We start from the raw sequence: 17,300 nt of genomic DNA on the forward strand, positions 1-17,300 counted from the left end.
TTTACATCTTCTGGACCCTGTCTGACTTGAAAGTAAACAAGTTCAATCCAAGACTAGATTTATCCCTGAAAATATGTGGAGACTTGTCTAAAAACTGCTTTTGGGATTAGGAACTTCCTTTACTGCAGTCAGGGAACAAACACATTTACAGTGGGGAAATTAACGCTTAACTGGCAAATTCTGTAAAAGCCCCCTGGAAATGCAGTTGGGTTGGGTTGGGTGCAAGACAACCTTAAATTTGAGTTAATAAAAGAAGGAAAAGGCAAAGCTGGCTGAGAATTTGGCAGGTCTTGAGATGGAGGTGTCCAAGGCCAGGTTGGATGGGGCTTGGAACAACCTGGGATGGTGGAGTGTCCCTGCCCATGGCAGGAGGTGGAATGGGATAGATTTTAAGGTCTTTGGTGCCAAGAGGATGGTGCCAGACTCTTTCCAGCAGTGCCCAACAACAGGATGAGGAGCAATGGCCATAAAGTAAACCAGGTGGAATTCCACCTCAACATGAGGAATAACATCTTCCCATGGAGGGTGGCCGAGCACTGGAACTGGCCAGGGAGGGTGTGGAATCTCCCTGTCTGGAGAAACCCCAAACCCACCTGGATGCATTCATGTGTCACCTGCTCTGGGTGACCCTGCTGTGGCAGGGGGGATCTCCAGAGATCCCTTCCCACCCCAACCATTCTGGGATTCTCCCAACCCAAACCATTCCACGATCCCGCGAACCGCGAGCGAATCTGTGCCGAAAGCGCGGCCGCGGAGCTGCCGGGAACATCCAGCGTCGATCCTTGTCCAGGAATCTCCTGGCCAAGCAGGACATCCCATCCCCTTGCCTGGAACTGACCCTCTCCTTTTGCAGACACGATGAGGCGGGTGGTACGGCAGAGCAAATTCCGGCACGTCTTCGGCCAGGCGGTGAAGAACGACCAGTGCTACGACGACATCCGCGTGTCCCGCGTCACCTGGGACAGCTCCTTCTGCGCCGTCAACCCCCGCTTCGTGGCCATCATCGTGGATGCCAGCGGAGGGGGAGCCTTCCTGGTGCTGCCTCTGCACAAGGTAAGAGCTGCTGGAGTGTTTCTGGAGTTCCCTGCTCGGCTGTGCTGTCACCCCAGCACTTTGGGGGATGATGAAGGTTGTGGTGACAGCGGGTGCTCGGTGGTGTCGTGTATGAATGTGTTTAATGTCTGTAATCAGCCTGATGCTTTCTGTATACATTAAACACAACAAACAAGCTGTTTGCTTGACTCATCTGAGCTGATCTGGCAGAATTTTCCATGTAGAATCGTATTTTAGAAGCCTTTTTATGATCAAGTCTGGTTTTTGTGCTGTCAGGGATTCAGCTTTTTTTTACCACCTAAATCCAACTGCTCCTTACAGATTTAAACCAGGAAACCACCTGAGCCCAAATTCTCCTTGAGACTTAAACCAGGAACTATCTGAATCCAGCTGCTCCTTGCAGAATTAATTCAGGAACTATCTGACCCCCAGCTGCTCCTTGCAGATTTAATTCAGGAATGCATCTGAGCCCAACTCCTCCTTGCAGATTTAATTCAGGAATACACCTGAGCCCAATTGCTCCTTGCAGCCCCACGTTGGAGGGATGCAAAGGAATGAGCTGGTTCCAAGAAGGGCATTCCTGTTGCCCCTGGTCCTGCATGGAAAAGTCACATCCATCTTCTAGAGGAGATTCTTCTCATCTCTTTCTGTAATGCTTAACCAGCAAATTCTTGTGATCAAAAGAATTTTTGTTGCGACATTCTTTTCCCTGTGACCCTCAAACTCCTCTCTTAAGCCTGTGGTTAAGTTGTCCCCAGTCTGTCATCAGTTCCCAGCTCCACTTCCAGCTCTGCCCTGTGGAACACAGAATTAGTGCCCAGGATTCAGCACCACTTCCCTCCTGGCCAGGGCAGAGCGGAGGCAGCGACGTCTCCGTCGTGTTCAGCAAAGCCAAACCCCAACCTCCCAAAATAGCTCAGTTTGCTGCTCTGATGAGCAGCCCTTCCCTGCTTAGGGCTCATCCTCAGGCCACGTGTCCTCCTCCTGCCTGGACCACGCGTGGTGGCACTTGGTGGCACTGCCCTGGATTAGGAATTCCTCCTTCAGCTGCATCACGGCACAGATGTTGGCAGCTGGGGATGTGCAGCCCTCTTGTCCTCTCTTAAATCCCAATGTTTGGAGCTCAAATCTGATGAGGGAGACTGAGGACTCAGCCTGGACAAAAGGAGGCTCAGGGGGGACCCTCTGGTTCTGCACAACTCCCTGACAGGAGGGGACAGCCAGGGAGGGTCAGGCTCTGATCCCAGGGCACAAGGGACAGACCCAGAGGGAACGGCCTCAAGCTGTGCAAAGAGAGGTTTAGATTGGATATTGTGGAAAATTTCTTCATGGAAAAGGTTGTCAGGCATTGGAACAGGCTGCCCTGAGCGGCCTGTGATGGAGTCCCCATCCCTGGAGAGATTTAAAAAGCTGTGTGGATGTGGCACTTGGGGACACGATGGCCTTGGCAGTGCTTGGGGAACAGTTGGACTCAGTGGTCTCAGAGGGCTTTTCCAACGTTAATGATTCCAGGATTCTGTGTTTTCTCAGTCCTTGGCAGAAATTCCTGTTATTTCCGAATGCCCTTTTTGCATTTTGAAGTGCCATCTTTGTCATTATGTTCACATCCATTCTGTTCTTCCTCCCACCCTCTTATTTATCACTGCCTCGGTGCCCTCCACTCCATTCCTGCCTTCCACAGGCATTTAGATCCACATCTGAGGGGGTTCCACGGGAAGCTGGAGGAGCTGTGGCCCTCACCCCCAGCCTGACACGTTCTTTTGCAATGCAGTGCTTTGCTGGCTCTGCTCTAACCAGTTCCTGTGTTCCGCATTTATTTTTATAGCCTGGGCTGATGAAATTGTTCCTTTAGTTCCTTCAACACCCTAAATAACATTTGGATTTCTCTTTGAGCTTGTTTAGCACAGATACTTATTAAGCTCCCCGCAGCAAAATCTTTGTTGTTATAGTCAAAAAAAAAAAAAAAAGAGGCAATTTTAAACCATGGGATTGGGCTGATTTTAAAATCGAGCCATAAAAATACACTTGCTGCATTTCTGCAGGGGAAATGTCCCATAACGACATCGTGGCTGCTCAGTCCCATCGCTTTGCGGCTCACTGGGAATTACCTGGGATGCGACTGACCCTTGGGGCGGGAGCACAGAAAAGGGGCGATTTTACTCCTTTTAATGTGCTTTTCTTGCCAATTCTCAGTGACATTACAGGGTTTTGTTACGGCCGGGGTTTATCGGTGCCGGGCTGGAGGCTCCCAGCTCCCTCCGGGCGCTGAACGGGAGCTCTGGGGGTGTTTTTGGGATATTTTTGGGGTGTTTTTGGGGCGGGATGAGCCCCCCGGGACCCCGCTCCATGTGCTCGGGGGGGGGGGGGGGGGGGGGGGGGGGGCGGACACCGGCGTGAGGGGAGGCTCCGCCCCTCGGGGCAAGCCCCGCCCCTCCGCGCGCGCGCACCCGCGCTCTCCGCAGCGGCACTGCGGCGGCCGCGGCTTTTTACCTTATATGGTCATGGCAGCGCTCGCGGCCGCCGCGCTGATTGGCGGGGGCGGGGGCGCGGCGCGGCAAGTGCGCGGGAATTAACCCGTGAGCGCGGGAGAGAATTAACCCGTGTGTGAGAGCGGGAGTGAATTAACCCGTGTGTGTGCGGGAATGAACCCGTGTGTGTGCGGGAATGAACCCGTGTGTGTGTGTGTGTCTGCGGGGAATTAACCCGTGTGTGTGCGGGAATGAATTAACCCGTGTGTGTGTGTGTGGGAATTAACCCGTGTGTGTATGAATTAACCCGTGTGAGTGTGAGCGCGGGAATTAACCCGTGTGTGTGCGCGGGAATGAATTAACCCGTGTGTGAGCGCGGGAATTAACCCGTGTGTGCCGTGATGAATTAACCCGTGTGTGAGCGCGGAAATTAACCCTTGTGTGTGTGGGAATTAACCCGTGTGTGAGCGCGGGAATTGACCCGTGTGTGCGGGAATGAATTAACCGTGAGCGCAGGAATTAACCCATGAGCGCGGGGATTCATTAACCCGAATTCATTTACCCATATGCGGGATATAACCCGTGTGTGTGTGCCCGAATTAACCCGTGTCACCCACGTCCCCGCCGCCTCCCCAGCTCCCCCGTGCTGCCGAGGGTCTCTCCGTCCCCTTGCACCAATGGCAGGCCCAGGGGCTGCATCCTCTTCCCTCCCTGCAGCCTCTTTCCATCCCCGGAGCAGCGTGGCCGAGCCGGCTTTGCTGCTGTGGAAATGCTTTGTGCGAGCTTCCTGTTTTCCTGCACGCACATGTGCAGGGGCTTTGCCAGGAATCGCCATTCCCATGCTCCGGCAGGAGCTGCTGAGCATCAGACAATCTGAATTCCCACAGGTTGCTCGGTCTGGGGGTTTGGCCTCTGTTGGAATGAGCCACATAGTTTGGGAAAGCTGTAATTCCTCCCGGTCAGGGTTGTGGAGGTGATAAGAGTCAAGATAATCAGTGTTAACTCTGCTCACCAGGGAAGGAGCTGGAAACTTCACTGCTTGTGCTGGGCTGTGGTTGTAGAGTTGGTTTTCTCTGAGGGAAAGCTCTGGGTACACAGGGAAGGTACTAGATAAAAATTCCTTGGGTTTCCTGATATGTTGGGCAGGATGACTTGGAAACACCTGGATTCAGGGGGTGGTTCTGGTGCTGGATGTGTGCTCCAGCAGGACTAGAGAAAAATTCCTTTTTCCCCATCCTCCTTCTTCCCTTCCCATCCTGTGCAGTTTTTATCTGCACAGAAAAACCTGCTGCAAATGTTCCTTTTTGTTTGAGTTCACGCAGAAAGATCCATTCAGCCACGAGCTGTGTTACATAAGGCTTTTACCAGAGGTTTATTCAGTCCCTTTTGGATATGGCTTTAATTAGATTTTTCCATTTTCCTGATCCCTTCGTGCACCCCCTTCCCAGCAGGATCTGGGATCAGATGGTGCCCTCAGAGGCAATTAGCATGTGGGTGGGGGCGTGCACACCTCGGGAGTGATCTCCTCCAAGGAATATGTTGTTCTGCAAGTGACAGGCCTTGGTGTTCATCCATGAGAACTGTTAAGCAGCTCTTCCCCATTCCTATTCCACCAGGAAGGATTTGAGGGGAAGGAAATCATCTTTTTCTGAACTGTGTGTAGAATGAAACCAGGAGGTTTTTGCTGTGATGGGTTTATTGAGCCTTTCCTGCCCTTTTAGGGGGAGTGTGATGGATTTTGTCCTTTTATTTCACCTTGGATTTTTCTCTATAAAAAGAAGTTTCTATTTATCACTGTCAGCTTGATTCCAATGGATCATCAGGTTCTAATGCAGTGGGGAAGAGAGGGCAGCAGAGGGGCTAATGGATCTCATTCCTCCAGGGAAAAAAAGCAGCAAATTCCATCCCCTGTCTTACAGCCAGAGGTTTGTACAAATATCTCTGCAATTTTAAGGGTTTGTCCAATAATAAAAATTGAAGTTTTACTTGGTGGAGCTCTGGATTATGTGTTCCCAGCTCATGGGGATGATTTTTGTGGATTCTTGTGGATCTCTGTCTCCTTGCCCAGCAGATCTGCTCTCTCTGGGTGGATGCTCATCCTCTGAATGGCAGCACGATTTTTCCACTTTATCCAGAGCCCTCAGCTTCTGGGATACCCATTGGCTTTCCTGCAGTTGGGAAGGAGCAGGGGGATGAATTGCTTTGGAAATTATATTTTAGAGAGGAAAAAAAGCACTACTTCTGTCCCTTTTAATTGTAATGTCATTTCTGGGACAGATATCTATGGAAATGCTGGGGCTGAGCTCCTCTCCCAGCTCCTAGTGCTGGGATTTTGCAGGTTGGGTTGGTTGTGAGGGCTGTTTTGTGTTGTTTTTTGGGATTTTTAAAAAAATTTTAAAGCCAGCATGTGTCCATTCTGTGGCAGCCTGGGATGGAATCATGGAATCCTTGAGGTTGGAAAAGCCCTCCAAGCTCATCAAGTCCAACCTTTGGCCAAGTTGAACTACATCACAAAATGCTCCAGCTTCTTGTATTTTAACATTTCCAGGGATGGTGACTCCCCCACTTCCCTGGGGAGCCTCTTCCATGCTTGCCCACCCTTCCAGTGTGGAAATTTTCCCCAATACCCAGTGTCACAGCCCTGCAGCTGCCAAGGTGACAACAGGAGCGCTGCTGAGGGATTCTTGGAGAGCACAGTGGCCTCTTATTGCCTGACTTTGCAGTGGATCTTTAGGGAATAACACTTCCTAATCTTCCAGATTAGTTCAGGATGCCTGATGGCTGCTGGGCATGGGCAGGAATTTCCATTTCACCCCAATTTTCTCCCAGTTGCCTCCTCCAGGCCCAGCTGCTGCAGCCAGAGATGGAGGCTCAGTGCTCAGAAGTTCCCTGGATGAAATTCAGGAGTGGTTTGTGTTTTTTTTTTTTTTTTTTGAGGAAAGCCCACAATTTAAAGAAAAGAGGAGTATTTTCTCTAGCAGAGAAAAGGTGCAGTGGGTTGGGGTTTCAAACTTTGCAGTTGTGACCTGATTTCCTTCCTCAAACTTGTGCAGAGTGAGGGGGGGGAGCTGCTTTGGCTTGTGCAACTCGATGCCACTTCCCTAATTTAAATGGAGATTTCAAGGAGCACAGCCATGGGCTGGGGAAGCAGCTGTTCTCCCTGATATTTTTACCATAATCCATGAGCTGTTTCCTGCCACCAAATGCCCTTTTCTGGCAGAGAAACGATCACAAGACACTCAAATTAATTCATAGAACTCCTACTTTTAGGAACACTTTTCTTGTGTTGCTTATCCATCCCTTTTGGATTTAATCATATTTTTTTTCCTCTCATCTGTCACTTTTTTTTTCTGGTCTGGGTTTAATATTTCTGATGATTTAACTATTTTTTAAATTTAATCTGGAATACATTAAATACATTAACATTTAATTTTAATAATTTCAATTATTTAATAAGGCAGATTCACCCCTTGCTGAGTGTGTATTCAGAAAACACCATCTTTATTAAAAAATCCTCATAATTCACCTTTTTGACCAACATTTTATAAAACACAACTCCAGATTTCAAAAGTTATCAGGGATGTGTCAAACCACAACCCCGGTGGATTATGAGAAGGATTGAATTTCTTGAAGTTAATTTTAAGCTGTGTATCAGCACTCGAGATTTATTTCAAATCCTCTCCTAATTATAAGATTACATTTTCCAAATAAATAAATAAATCCCCAAACCTGGGAGCATTAGGGTAGCATGGAAACACACCCAGCTGCCAAACCTCGTGGTGTCCCGATTGTAAAATAATTGTGTTGAAGACCATGGGATTGGTGATTTTTGCAGCCTGGTGGGTTTTTATAACCCTAGTGCAGCTTTTCCTTTTGGCAAATCCCTGAAAATACTGATTTTTTTTCTGAGCACAGTGCAGTGCTGGGAATTGGGGTTCTCTGCTCCAGGGGGCAGAATCTGATGGAGGAATCTCCGGGAGGAGGAACCCGATGGATGGAATTTGCAGAAGCCATGCTGAGAGGTGGTAAAGCACATCCCTGAGTTCAAAGCTGCTCACTGCTCACTCCGAGGGCTCAGCCCTGAGGTGGTGCTGAGGGTGGCTGTCCCGTGCTGTCCCCTGTGGGGTGGCAGGGCTCTGCTGGAGGTGTTGGTGACGAGGGGCGGATGCGGCGCCGAGCTCTCGGAACGTGCTCAGGAAGACGCCGCGGTTTCCTCTGCTCTGCAGAGACCGTTGGGTGCCTCTGACCACAAGGCAGGAGCTTCTCCCCAAGGGTTGGAGCTCCTGCTCGCCCTGCTGGGGCCTCCTGCAGCACTTTTATGTCCTTATTTAGTCTCGTTTTGGTGTTTGCTGCTCATTTTTGTACATCCCCAGAGGCGGCCGAGGAAGGGCCGGACGTGGCACGCAGGGCTCTGGGCTGGGTGACAAGGTGGGGATTGCTCACAGGTTGGGTCATCTTGGGGGGCTTTGCAACCTGAATGATTCTGGGATTATTCCTGAATGATTCTGGGATTATTCCTGAATGATTCTAGGATTATTCCTGAATGATTCTGGGATTATTCCTGAATAATTCTGAGATAATTTCCAACCTGAATGATTCTGGGATAATTTCCAACCTGAATGATTCTGGGATTATTTCCAACCTGAATGATTCTGGGATTATTTCCAACCTGAATGATTCTGGGATTATTCCTGAATGATTCTGGGATTATTTCCAACCTGAATGATTCTGGGATTATTCCTGAGTGGTTCTGGGATTATTCCTGGTGAGCAGCAGAGTCTCTCCTCTCAATCCCAAGTGAAGATGTTGATGCCCCTGGGCTCTTCATCTCCCTGGGATTGTCTTCTTCTGCCAGATCCCATGGAGATGCTGTGTGGGACATCTCCTGCTCTGCTTTGTCCTCTCTCCCTTGGTTTGAGAATCCTTTGTGGATAAACAAGCCTGAGGTTGCTGCCTCTCCCCCACTGCTGCTAAATAACATCTCCTTTCCCCGTTGTCCCTGTCTGTTCCCTGTTGGGAATGGGGTTTGGTGTCACTGTCCTGGTGCAGGTGGGACAGGGCTGTCTGTAGGTGATGCACAGGGAATTCTGTCCCTCTGCCCTGCTCAGGTGAGACCCCACCTGCAGCACTCTGGAGTTCCAGCACAGGAAGGACGTGGAACTCTTGGAGAGAGTCCAGAGGAGGCTGTGGAGATGCTCTGAGCTGAGGGAGCTGGGGGTGTTCACCTGGAGAAGGCTCCAGGGAGACCTCAGAGCCCCTTCCAGTGCCTAAAGGAGCTCCAGGAAAGCTGGAGAAGGATTTGGGATAAAGGATGGAGTGACAGGACCTAGGGGAATGACTTTAAGACAAAAGAGGGTAGATTTATACGGGATTTTGGGAAGAAATTCCTGCCTATGAAGGTGCTGGGGCCCTGGCTCAGGTTTCCCAGAGAAGCTGTGGCTGCCCCTGGATCCCTGGCAGTGTCCAAAGCCAGGCTGGATGGAGCTCAGATGGTGGAAGGTGTCCCTGCCCATGGCAGGGACTGGATGATCTTTAAGGTCCTTCCAGCCCAACCCCTTCCATGATTCTGGAAGCTCTGCTCCTCGTGGAAGTGCAGGATCCTGGTTTAGGAGCCAAGCTCCATCTCAGGTGCTGGGAAGCAGCTCCTGGGTGTCACTGCTGTCACAGGCTCTTGGCTGCTCCTGTTCAGCCTGTGCAGGTTCATCATGATCAAAACTGAAAGGTGAAGTTTGGGGTTTAATTTGCTGAAATTAATATTTTTTTTTTTTGCCTCCCCACAGTAATAAATAACTGTAAAAGCCCAAAGCTGAGCTGACAAGTGCTTGTGCAGCCTGGAAATAGTTACCAGGAGCTCCTCCTGGAGGATCCCACTGATTCCTGCCAGGGAGCCAGAACAGGCAGTCCCTGACATTTTACATTATTATTCCTATTTTTCCTTTTTGGTTCAGGCCTGTATTTGTCTGTGGCCTGTCATGTGCCTTCTGCAGTTCATGTGCTCTGCATGGTTCTCCTTTTAATTGAGTAAATTAAAATGGATGAATTCTACATGGCAGTTGGGTGTATTAATTTTTTAAATCCTATTTCACATTATGGCATCCAAGAGGGATTACACAGGCTTTAATTTTTGAATGGCAGGTTTATGGCTTTCCATCTACAACTCTTCCCCTTTTAATAATTCCACAGGCAGTTGAATCACTGAGTCTTTTTTTTTTATTTTTGAGGCCTAAATTTGGCCTTTTAGGTGCTAGTGGGATTTTTTTTGGGATCAATATCTTGTTTTGCTGTTTGTGGAAGGCTCCAGGTCAGTCATCCTCTAAAGCCAGTGTCCAGCATTATTCTGGTTATCAGCCTTGAATAGGAGGGTGGGAGGCATAAATTAAGGAATGTCACCTCCAAGGTTGGGGAATGTTCCCATCCAATGGCACGAGTGAAATTCCAACCATTTCTTCTGCATGTTTAAACACAAAAGGAGACGACCCCATCCCAGACCTCTCCCTGCTGTGTCTCTTCTCCCATCACTCATCATGAAAAGGTCATTCCCTGGAAACAAAACCCCATGGAGCAGGAGCAGGGGTGAGGCTGTGGAAGTGGAGGAGTTTCCTCCTCACCCTGCTGTTATTGCTGTGCATCTTCAGCATTGTAAATATTGCTTCCCTTGTGGCCAAGAGAGGGGATGATGAGGGTGATTTTCCTTTTCCTTCTTTGTGGGATCAGGTCTTTCAGGGGCTCCTCAGCAAAATGTAGACTCAGGGGCAGAATTGATGTTTCAGCATCACTGGATTTGTGCCAGTTCAGGTTTAGGTGGCTCATTAGCTCATTTTCTTGGAGATGTTATCCCTGTAGGGAGCTTGGCATTGGTGGCCTCGGTCCTCTGGCCATGGAGAGGTTGGTGTGGCTGTCACAGTCCATGTTGGCAGCTTTTATTCCTCAAAACAAATTTTCCTCTGCACAACTGCATCCTAAAAATCTTCCCATCCAAGTAAAAGCCTTCTGTTTTAAGAAACCAAGCAGACCTGGTGAATTCAGTGACCAGCAATGGCCTCCAATGACATTTTTAGCTTGGTTGTCTTCAGCTCTCTTTGTTGAGAAGCACAGAGGAAACCAGAACTTTGCTCTTCCCAAAAAGCTGGGATGGAAAAAGGGATGGTGTGGCAGCAGGTGCTGAGATGTGGGATCACAGCCCAGCTGTGCTGGATCTCTGAACCCTTTCCTTTGCTCCATGGGGAGCTTCCAGCTCATTGATGCTGCAGAGCTGCTGGTCTGTTCCTCTGCTGATCCACGGGTTCAACTCTGATGGAATTGTGGATATGAAAGAGCAAACAGAGGGTTGGGAAGCACCTTCCTTCAGGATATCACAGCTCTCTTTCTTCTTCTTCTTCTTCCCTCCAGACAGGCAGGATTGACAAGTCCTACCCCACAGTGTGTGGGCACACGGGGCCGGTGCTGGACATCGACTGGTGTCCCCACAATGACCAGGTCATCGCCAGCGGCTCCGAGGACTGCACTGTCATGGTGAGTGTCCCTTCTGGGGTGGGCTTTGCTCCTGCTCCAGAGGATGCTGGAATTCCTGGAGGTGTCTCCAGGAACCTTCTGTTCCGAGGTGAGGTGAGGGCAGAGTCGTCGTGGAAGGGTTTGGTTGGAAGGGACTTAAAGCTCATCCCATTCCAACACCTTCCATGGGCCAGGTTGCTCCAAGCCCTGTCCAGCCTGGCCTTGGACACTTCCAACCTGTGCCAGAGCCTCACCACTCTCACAGTGAATAATTTTTTTCCATTTTTCCTTCCCCTTGGCATTTGTTTGCTGTTTGGGAAGAGGAATGAGAGTGCTGGTCTGTGGTGAGGTGTTCTGATTTGTTGAGCTTTGAGAAGACAGATGGCTCCTTACCTCAGATATCCCAATGGATGTAGAGGTGTGTGTTGGGAAGAGGTAGGGATAGGAAGGAATTGGAAGGGAATGAGCCCAGCTCATTGGTAGGAGCAGGGCATGGATGTGAGGAGCCCAGGGATCCAGAGTTGGAAGGTTCCAAGATTCCTTCAACCCTTGATTTAAGGAAGTTGCTTGAAATTTTCCCTGTATCTCCCAGTTTTGAGCAGGTGTCAAAAGGTCTGTTTTTAATAAATAGATAAAAATAATTTCACAAATTCTGCACCTGCCAGCCTTGGATTTAGACCTGTTTTAAGTCAGTGATGGCCCAGCCGGGCTCGCTCCGTGACGGATGTGGAATCCCACGTATGCAAACACAGCAGAATAAGTGAAAGAAAATCCTTGGAAGATGAAATAATGCCAAATAACTCCAGGGATCTTTGGCCATATTTAGAAATGCTGTAGGCTGAATGTTATATTGAAATCTTATTATAGATCATGTCAGATAAATTCCTTTGCTTCTGTTCATCGTTAAAATGTTTGGGAGGGGATTCATCCCAAGAGGCTTTTCCTGGGACAGCTCTTGCCTGTGATCTCTCAGTCTTGGAAGCTGAAACATGTTAACAAAATGGGCTATATTTAATATTAAACAAAACAACAACTTCTGTGTTAGCAACTCTCACTACTGGGCTGGAACTGAGCTTTGGAAGGATGCAGGAATGTTTCTCCAACCAGAATGGAGAAGGGCTGCACATTGGGAATGTTTGTGAAATGTGAGCATCAGTGAAGGGCCAGAGCTGCCTCCTTGGAGGCAAAATAAGTCTGTAATCCAAGTGCAATGAGAAATATGTTTGGGAGGCTCCAGAGGGACTGAATTGTGGAGAAAAACTGACAGAGTTCAGTTGCAAGTTGTCCAAGTGGCCAAGCTCTCTCCCTCCCACCATCCCAAACCCACTGTGTCCCTCACACCATCCTGATGGGGACACAAACTGCAGGAATCTGCACCTCCTGCTGGACTCTGGGGGCTCTCCACACATCCCAAGGTGGGGATGAGCTTCCCATCCATCCCTGGAGGCAGGAACCGTGTGGGAAGGAGGGTGGAGCAGGGTGGGGTGGAGCCCTCTGGGGGTTTTGTGTTTGATGCGACCTGTCTGGAGTGGAAGGGGAAATAGGTGAGTCCTTGCTGCACTTCCAGGATCAGGGATGTGCAGGGTTTGGGAGATGCTGGGGGTGTGTCAGCTGGAGGTTTGGAATGGGAGATGATGGATCCCAAGTCGTTCAGGACAGTTGGGAACTGCACATCCCAAAGGACACCCCTGGCTTGGACTTTTGGGAATGAGCTAATGAGCTTTCCCAGTTTGAATTGCTTTTCTGGCCTGGCATGGAGAGTTCAGTGTCCTTTTTTCCCTGGAGAAAGGGTTTGGGTTCTGATTCCTGAGCAGAATAAACCCAGGGAGCTTTACAGGACACGAGGCTGCTCGTGGGCTCCGAGCTCTGCTGATGGGAGGCACAGAAAGTGACGTGGGGGATTCTGTGCAATTCCAGCTGCTGGAGAAAAATCCTGGTTCTTAAAGACCATCTGTGCCCTGGCACTCAGGGATTTAGGATCTCACAAGAAATCTCAGCTGCGTCAGCCAGACGTGTATTGAGGGGGGAGAGCGTGGATTTGGGATGGTGTGAGGGAGAAAATGTGAATTTGGGATGTTATTGAGGGAGAAAATGTGGATTTGGGGTGGTATTGAGGGGGAGAATGTGGATTTGGGATGGTGTGAGGGAGAAAATGTGGATTTGGGATGGTGTGAGGGGGAGAATGTGGATTTGGGATGGTGTGAGGGAGAAAATGTGGATTTGGGATGGTGTGAGGGGGAGAATGTGGATTTGGGGGAGGATATTGAGGGGGAGAATGCGGATTTGCCATGGTATTGAGGGGGAGAATATGGATTTGGGATGATCTGAGGGAAGGAACGTGGATTTGGGACTGTGTGAGTGAGAGACAGCATGGATTTGGGATGGTGTTGAGGGATAGAACATGAATTTGGGGATGGTATTGAGGGATAGAATACGGATTTGGGATGGTATTGAGGGATAGAATATGGATTTGGAATGGTATTGAGGGATAGAATACAGATTTGTGATAATATTGAGGGATGGAATACGGGCTTGGGATGGTATTGAGGGATAGAACATGGATTTGAGGTGCAAACCACTGTCTCCAGATGGACAGGGCTGATTCCCTGCAGCCATAACTCTGCAGCCTCCCTGTGGCACAAGGAAGATTCACTTGGCCCTATCCAAAGCCAGAAACCTTTTCCTCTAAAGAAATTCCCAGATTTTTACAAAACCTGTCCATAAACCTTGAACAGGTTTGGTGTTAGGAATACCAGACAGCATTGGAGACAAGACTGGGAAAGAGGAGAGGACCTGACATCCCTCTCCAAAGGGTTCCTTGCAAATACCTTCTGTGGCCTCTTCCCTTGGAGGAATTGTTTCTTTGTGCCAGCAAATGAGGAATTACTTAAATATTCCTGCTTGATGTTGGGCTGAATGGCTCTGATGTACTGCAGGCTTTTTGTTCAGCTGGAAAATGTTTTAGTGGATAAAGATTTCTAGATGGTATCGAGGCCCTTCCTCAGAGATGGAAAATTTTCTTCATCAGAAGGTGGATTTTAAGGAATTTGTGTGGAAAGGCCAGAGCAGAGCTCATGTGATGGAGCAAATTCCTTTAAAAATCAAAGAGAGCTCTTGCAGTGACCTGAGCCACCAAGCAGGGCAGGGGGAATGAGGAGAAGATGTGACCCTGCAAAAATGATGCGCCAAGAGCCTCTTCCTGCAGGGCCATGGATAAATCCAGGCCCCAAATTCAGTTGTTTCCTTACTTAAAGTGATAAAAATTGATATATATGATGTAGGAAGTAATGCTTTTTATAAACATGGATTTAATCTTCTTTTCAACTTGTGCAGAGCCAGAGGAGGCCATTTTTGCTTCTCTTTAAAGGGGGTGAAAGAAAAGTTTGCTTTGTTTTCTTTCTCACATGCTGTTTGTGCAAAACCTTCCCCTCCTGCCCTTCCTGCAGCCCCAAACCTCTCCCTCAGCTGTGCCACCACTCCACTTCCTCTTGCACAAACAAACAGCCTTGATAACATCATAACTCCCTTGATAACAACATAAACCCCCTTGATAACAACATAAACCCCCCCAAAAACACTCAGACACCCACGGGAGGGAGAGCTGACAAACCCTTCCCAAAGCCCAGGCAATCCTGCAGCAATTTAAGGTTTCCTTGGAGTCATCCTGAGTCCTCCTTCTCGGCAGGGTAAGTCCTGCATCCAGAATTCTGTGATTTCCCTGTGAACCTGATTTGATCCCAGGCTGAGGCCAGACCCCCACCCTGTGCAGGAACGAGGGGCTGGGCCATGCCCTGACCTTCCACATTGGTTTCTTTGTTATTTTTGGGAATAGCAGGCAGGATTATTGGGGCAGTAGTCTGAAATCTGCCCAGGATTGCAGTGCTCTGCAGCTGCTCCCAGCTCTTTACCTGACAGAAAATTCCATCTGTCTTTTTCACTGGAGTTTTGCCTCCCTTCCCTTTCCCACCCTTTGCACTTGCTGTCTCATGTTTAAATTTGGTTCTGGAGTTTTCTGGCTCCTTTGCACTTGCTCAGAGGGATCTCAGGATCCTTCCTGGCTGAGATGGTGCAGAACAGAACTGAGTCCTCCCCTTTGGCAGGGTGAATCCTGCATCCAAAGTTCTGTAATTTCCCTGTGAACCTGATTTGATCCTGGCTCTGCACAGACACCCCAGCAATCCCACTCTGTGCCTGAGAGCTCCAAAGGCTCTGGAGCTCTGGCAGCCTTGGGGCTGTGACCATTTTCACCCCTTGCAGTGGAATCCTCTCCTGGGGAAGTGTTCCCGTTGTGGTCATTCCTCCTGGAAGCTGAGGGTGTGGGAAGGAGGGCACTGGGAGCTGTGTCCATGAAAAGCCAAATCAGTTTTGGGTTCTTTAGAGGTGAGCTGGTACCCACTGAGAATCTCTGTATCTTGCTGGGTTTTTTTCCAGTGCAAGTCATTCTCCTTTGAGAAGGGAAAAAGGGATGGGATTAGCACAAAAATCCACATGTCCATCTCAGTCTGCCTCACTTCCTAAATCCACTCCCTCACATCCCACAGCTTGTTGGGCATGGTGGGCAGGGGCTGGCAAGCCCCATTCTCCCAACTCCAGGAAAAGCAAACAATGGGAAGCAAAGCAAACGTGCTCTGATGCTGCCACCTACCTACAGCAGCTCCAACTGCTCCCCGAGGAGCTCTCCCTGGAATTCCATGGCATTTTTTAACACACTCTATGTAGGTCAAATTCAATTCCAAGATGATTGTCCAGTGCTGAATTGCAGGAATAGTTTTGGTGGGGCTGATCCTGCCCTGGGGCTTTGGGGTGATGGGTTTGTCTGTTCCATCCCTGGTCGCTGCCAGCTGCAAAAGCCACCTCCCTCCTGCTGGAATTCCAGTGCTCTGGCATCCTTGGGGGGCTGTTCCTCCTCCTGGTGGCCCTTCCCTGAGGAAGTTTGCAACACAAGGGTTGTGTAACCAGGCAAGAAGTGAACAGGCAGAGCTGATTTGGGCTGCTCTGGCTTCTTCCAGGACCAAACTGCTCTTCCCTGATTAAATGGGATCTGGAAGAATCCTGAATCTAACAGGAAAATGAATTGCTGGTGTTCCTAAAATAATCAAAAGTAGGCAGTGGTAGAGCTGCAGCAGGACGGGCATAGTTTGGAAAGACAGCAGCTCTTTCCATGGAATTGGAGCTGCAGGGGAGATTTTCCAGATTCCTTGGGGAGCAGGAGCAGAGTGGGTCTGTGCACATGGAAATACTGGGGCTGCACCACGAGGAGCTGTGGGTTTGTGCTGGCCCATGAGTGAGGAAGGATGTTCCTCATGGATCAGCCAAGGGTTTATTGACAGCTGGGGGTGATTCCCTCCCTGATTCCCTCCCTGATTCCCTCCCTGTTCACACGGGGCACTGACAGCTGCGGCGGCTGCGGGACGCGGGAAGCAGCCGAGCCACGCGCTCTGCAGAGGGGCTGCCCTTGCCTGAGCAGCTTTCCTTTGCTTTCCTGTCCCTCCCAGGTGTGGCAGATTCCCGAGAACGGGCTCACCCTGTCCCTGACAGAGCCTGTGGTAGTGCTAGAAGGCCATTCCAAGAGAGTTGGCATCGTGGCCTGGCATCCGACGGCGCGGAACGTGCTGCTCAGCGCAGGTAGGAGCACAGGAATGGGCATCAACAGCTCCTCTCCCTGCCTTCCTTCCTCTCCAGCTTTTCCTTCTTCCCTCTCCCAGCTGCTCAGATCCCTGGGTATCACAAGACCTGTGGCAGTAGCTGGGAGCACTGGGACACGTGGCTCACAGCCCCCTCTGTATCTCAGTCTTTTTTATCTTCAGTTTACAGGGATAAGCACCAAGGAATTGTCTGGAATTGGAGTATGAAAGTTGTTCCAGACTTTATTTGGTCTGCAAGAACAATTTACATCTGCATTTCCCACATCCCTGTTCTTAGATACTTCTAGAACAGGCCTAAGTGTTTCTCTTTTCCCTTGATCCCTGCAAGGTATCCCAGAGTCCAGCTGTTCCTTCCACAAGCTCTCATGGTCAGCATTTTCCAAATTGTCTCCTTGGCCAGTACAGTCCATAGAATGAGATTCTTTTGACCCCTGAAAATTAGTCACACCATTATGGAAATAAATTGGATAATTCATTATCCATTGGTACCATCTGAGACTTCCACAGGTTGGGTCCCAAGGAAAGAAATGAGTCCTTTCAGCTGGATTGTTGGATGAGCTGGGTGTTTTCCATTGATAAAAATCCCTCCTGAGCTCCCAGTCTGGGTTTTGGTTTCCCCAAAAACCACTTTGGAGCTGCAGGG

General features: G+C 49.5%; 1 protein-coding gene across 2 annotated transcripts in view; it reads left to right on the top strand.

The window, feature by feature from the left end:
- The window catches only part of CORO1C (coronin 1C), a 48,809-nt gene that overhangs the window by 24,635 nt on the left and 6,874 nt on the right, over nucleotides 1-17,300 (top strand). For both annotated transcript variants that reach the window (XM_063172888.1, XM_063172893.1), the window contains exons 2-4: nucleotides 854-1,053; nucleotides 10,911-11,033; nucleotides 16,508-16,637. In XM_063172888.1, coding sequence (XP_063028958.1) covers nucleotides 859-1,053; nucleotides 10,911-11,033; nucleotides 16,508-16,637 — 448 coding nt within the window. In that variant the 5' untranslated portion in view covers nucleotides 854-858. The remainder of the gene's footprint in view (nucleotides 1-853; nucleotides 1,054-10,910; nucleotides 11,034-16,507; nucleotides 16,638-17,300) is intronic.

The sequence above is a fragment of the Melospiza melodia genome, chromosome 20 (assembly GCF_035770615.1).
Source record: "Melospiza melodia melodia isolate bMelMel2 chromosome 20, bMelMel2.pri, whole genome shotgun sequence".
Lineage (NCBI taxonomy): Eukaryota > Metazoa > Chordata > Aves > Passeriformes > Passerellidae > Melospiza > Melospiza melodia.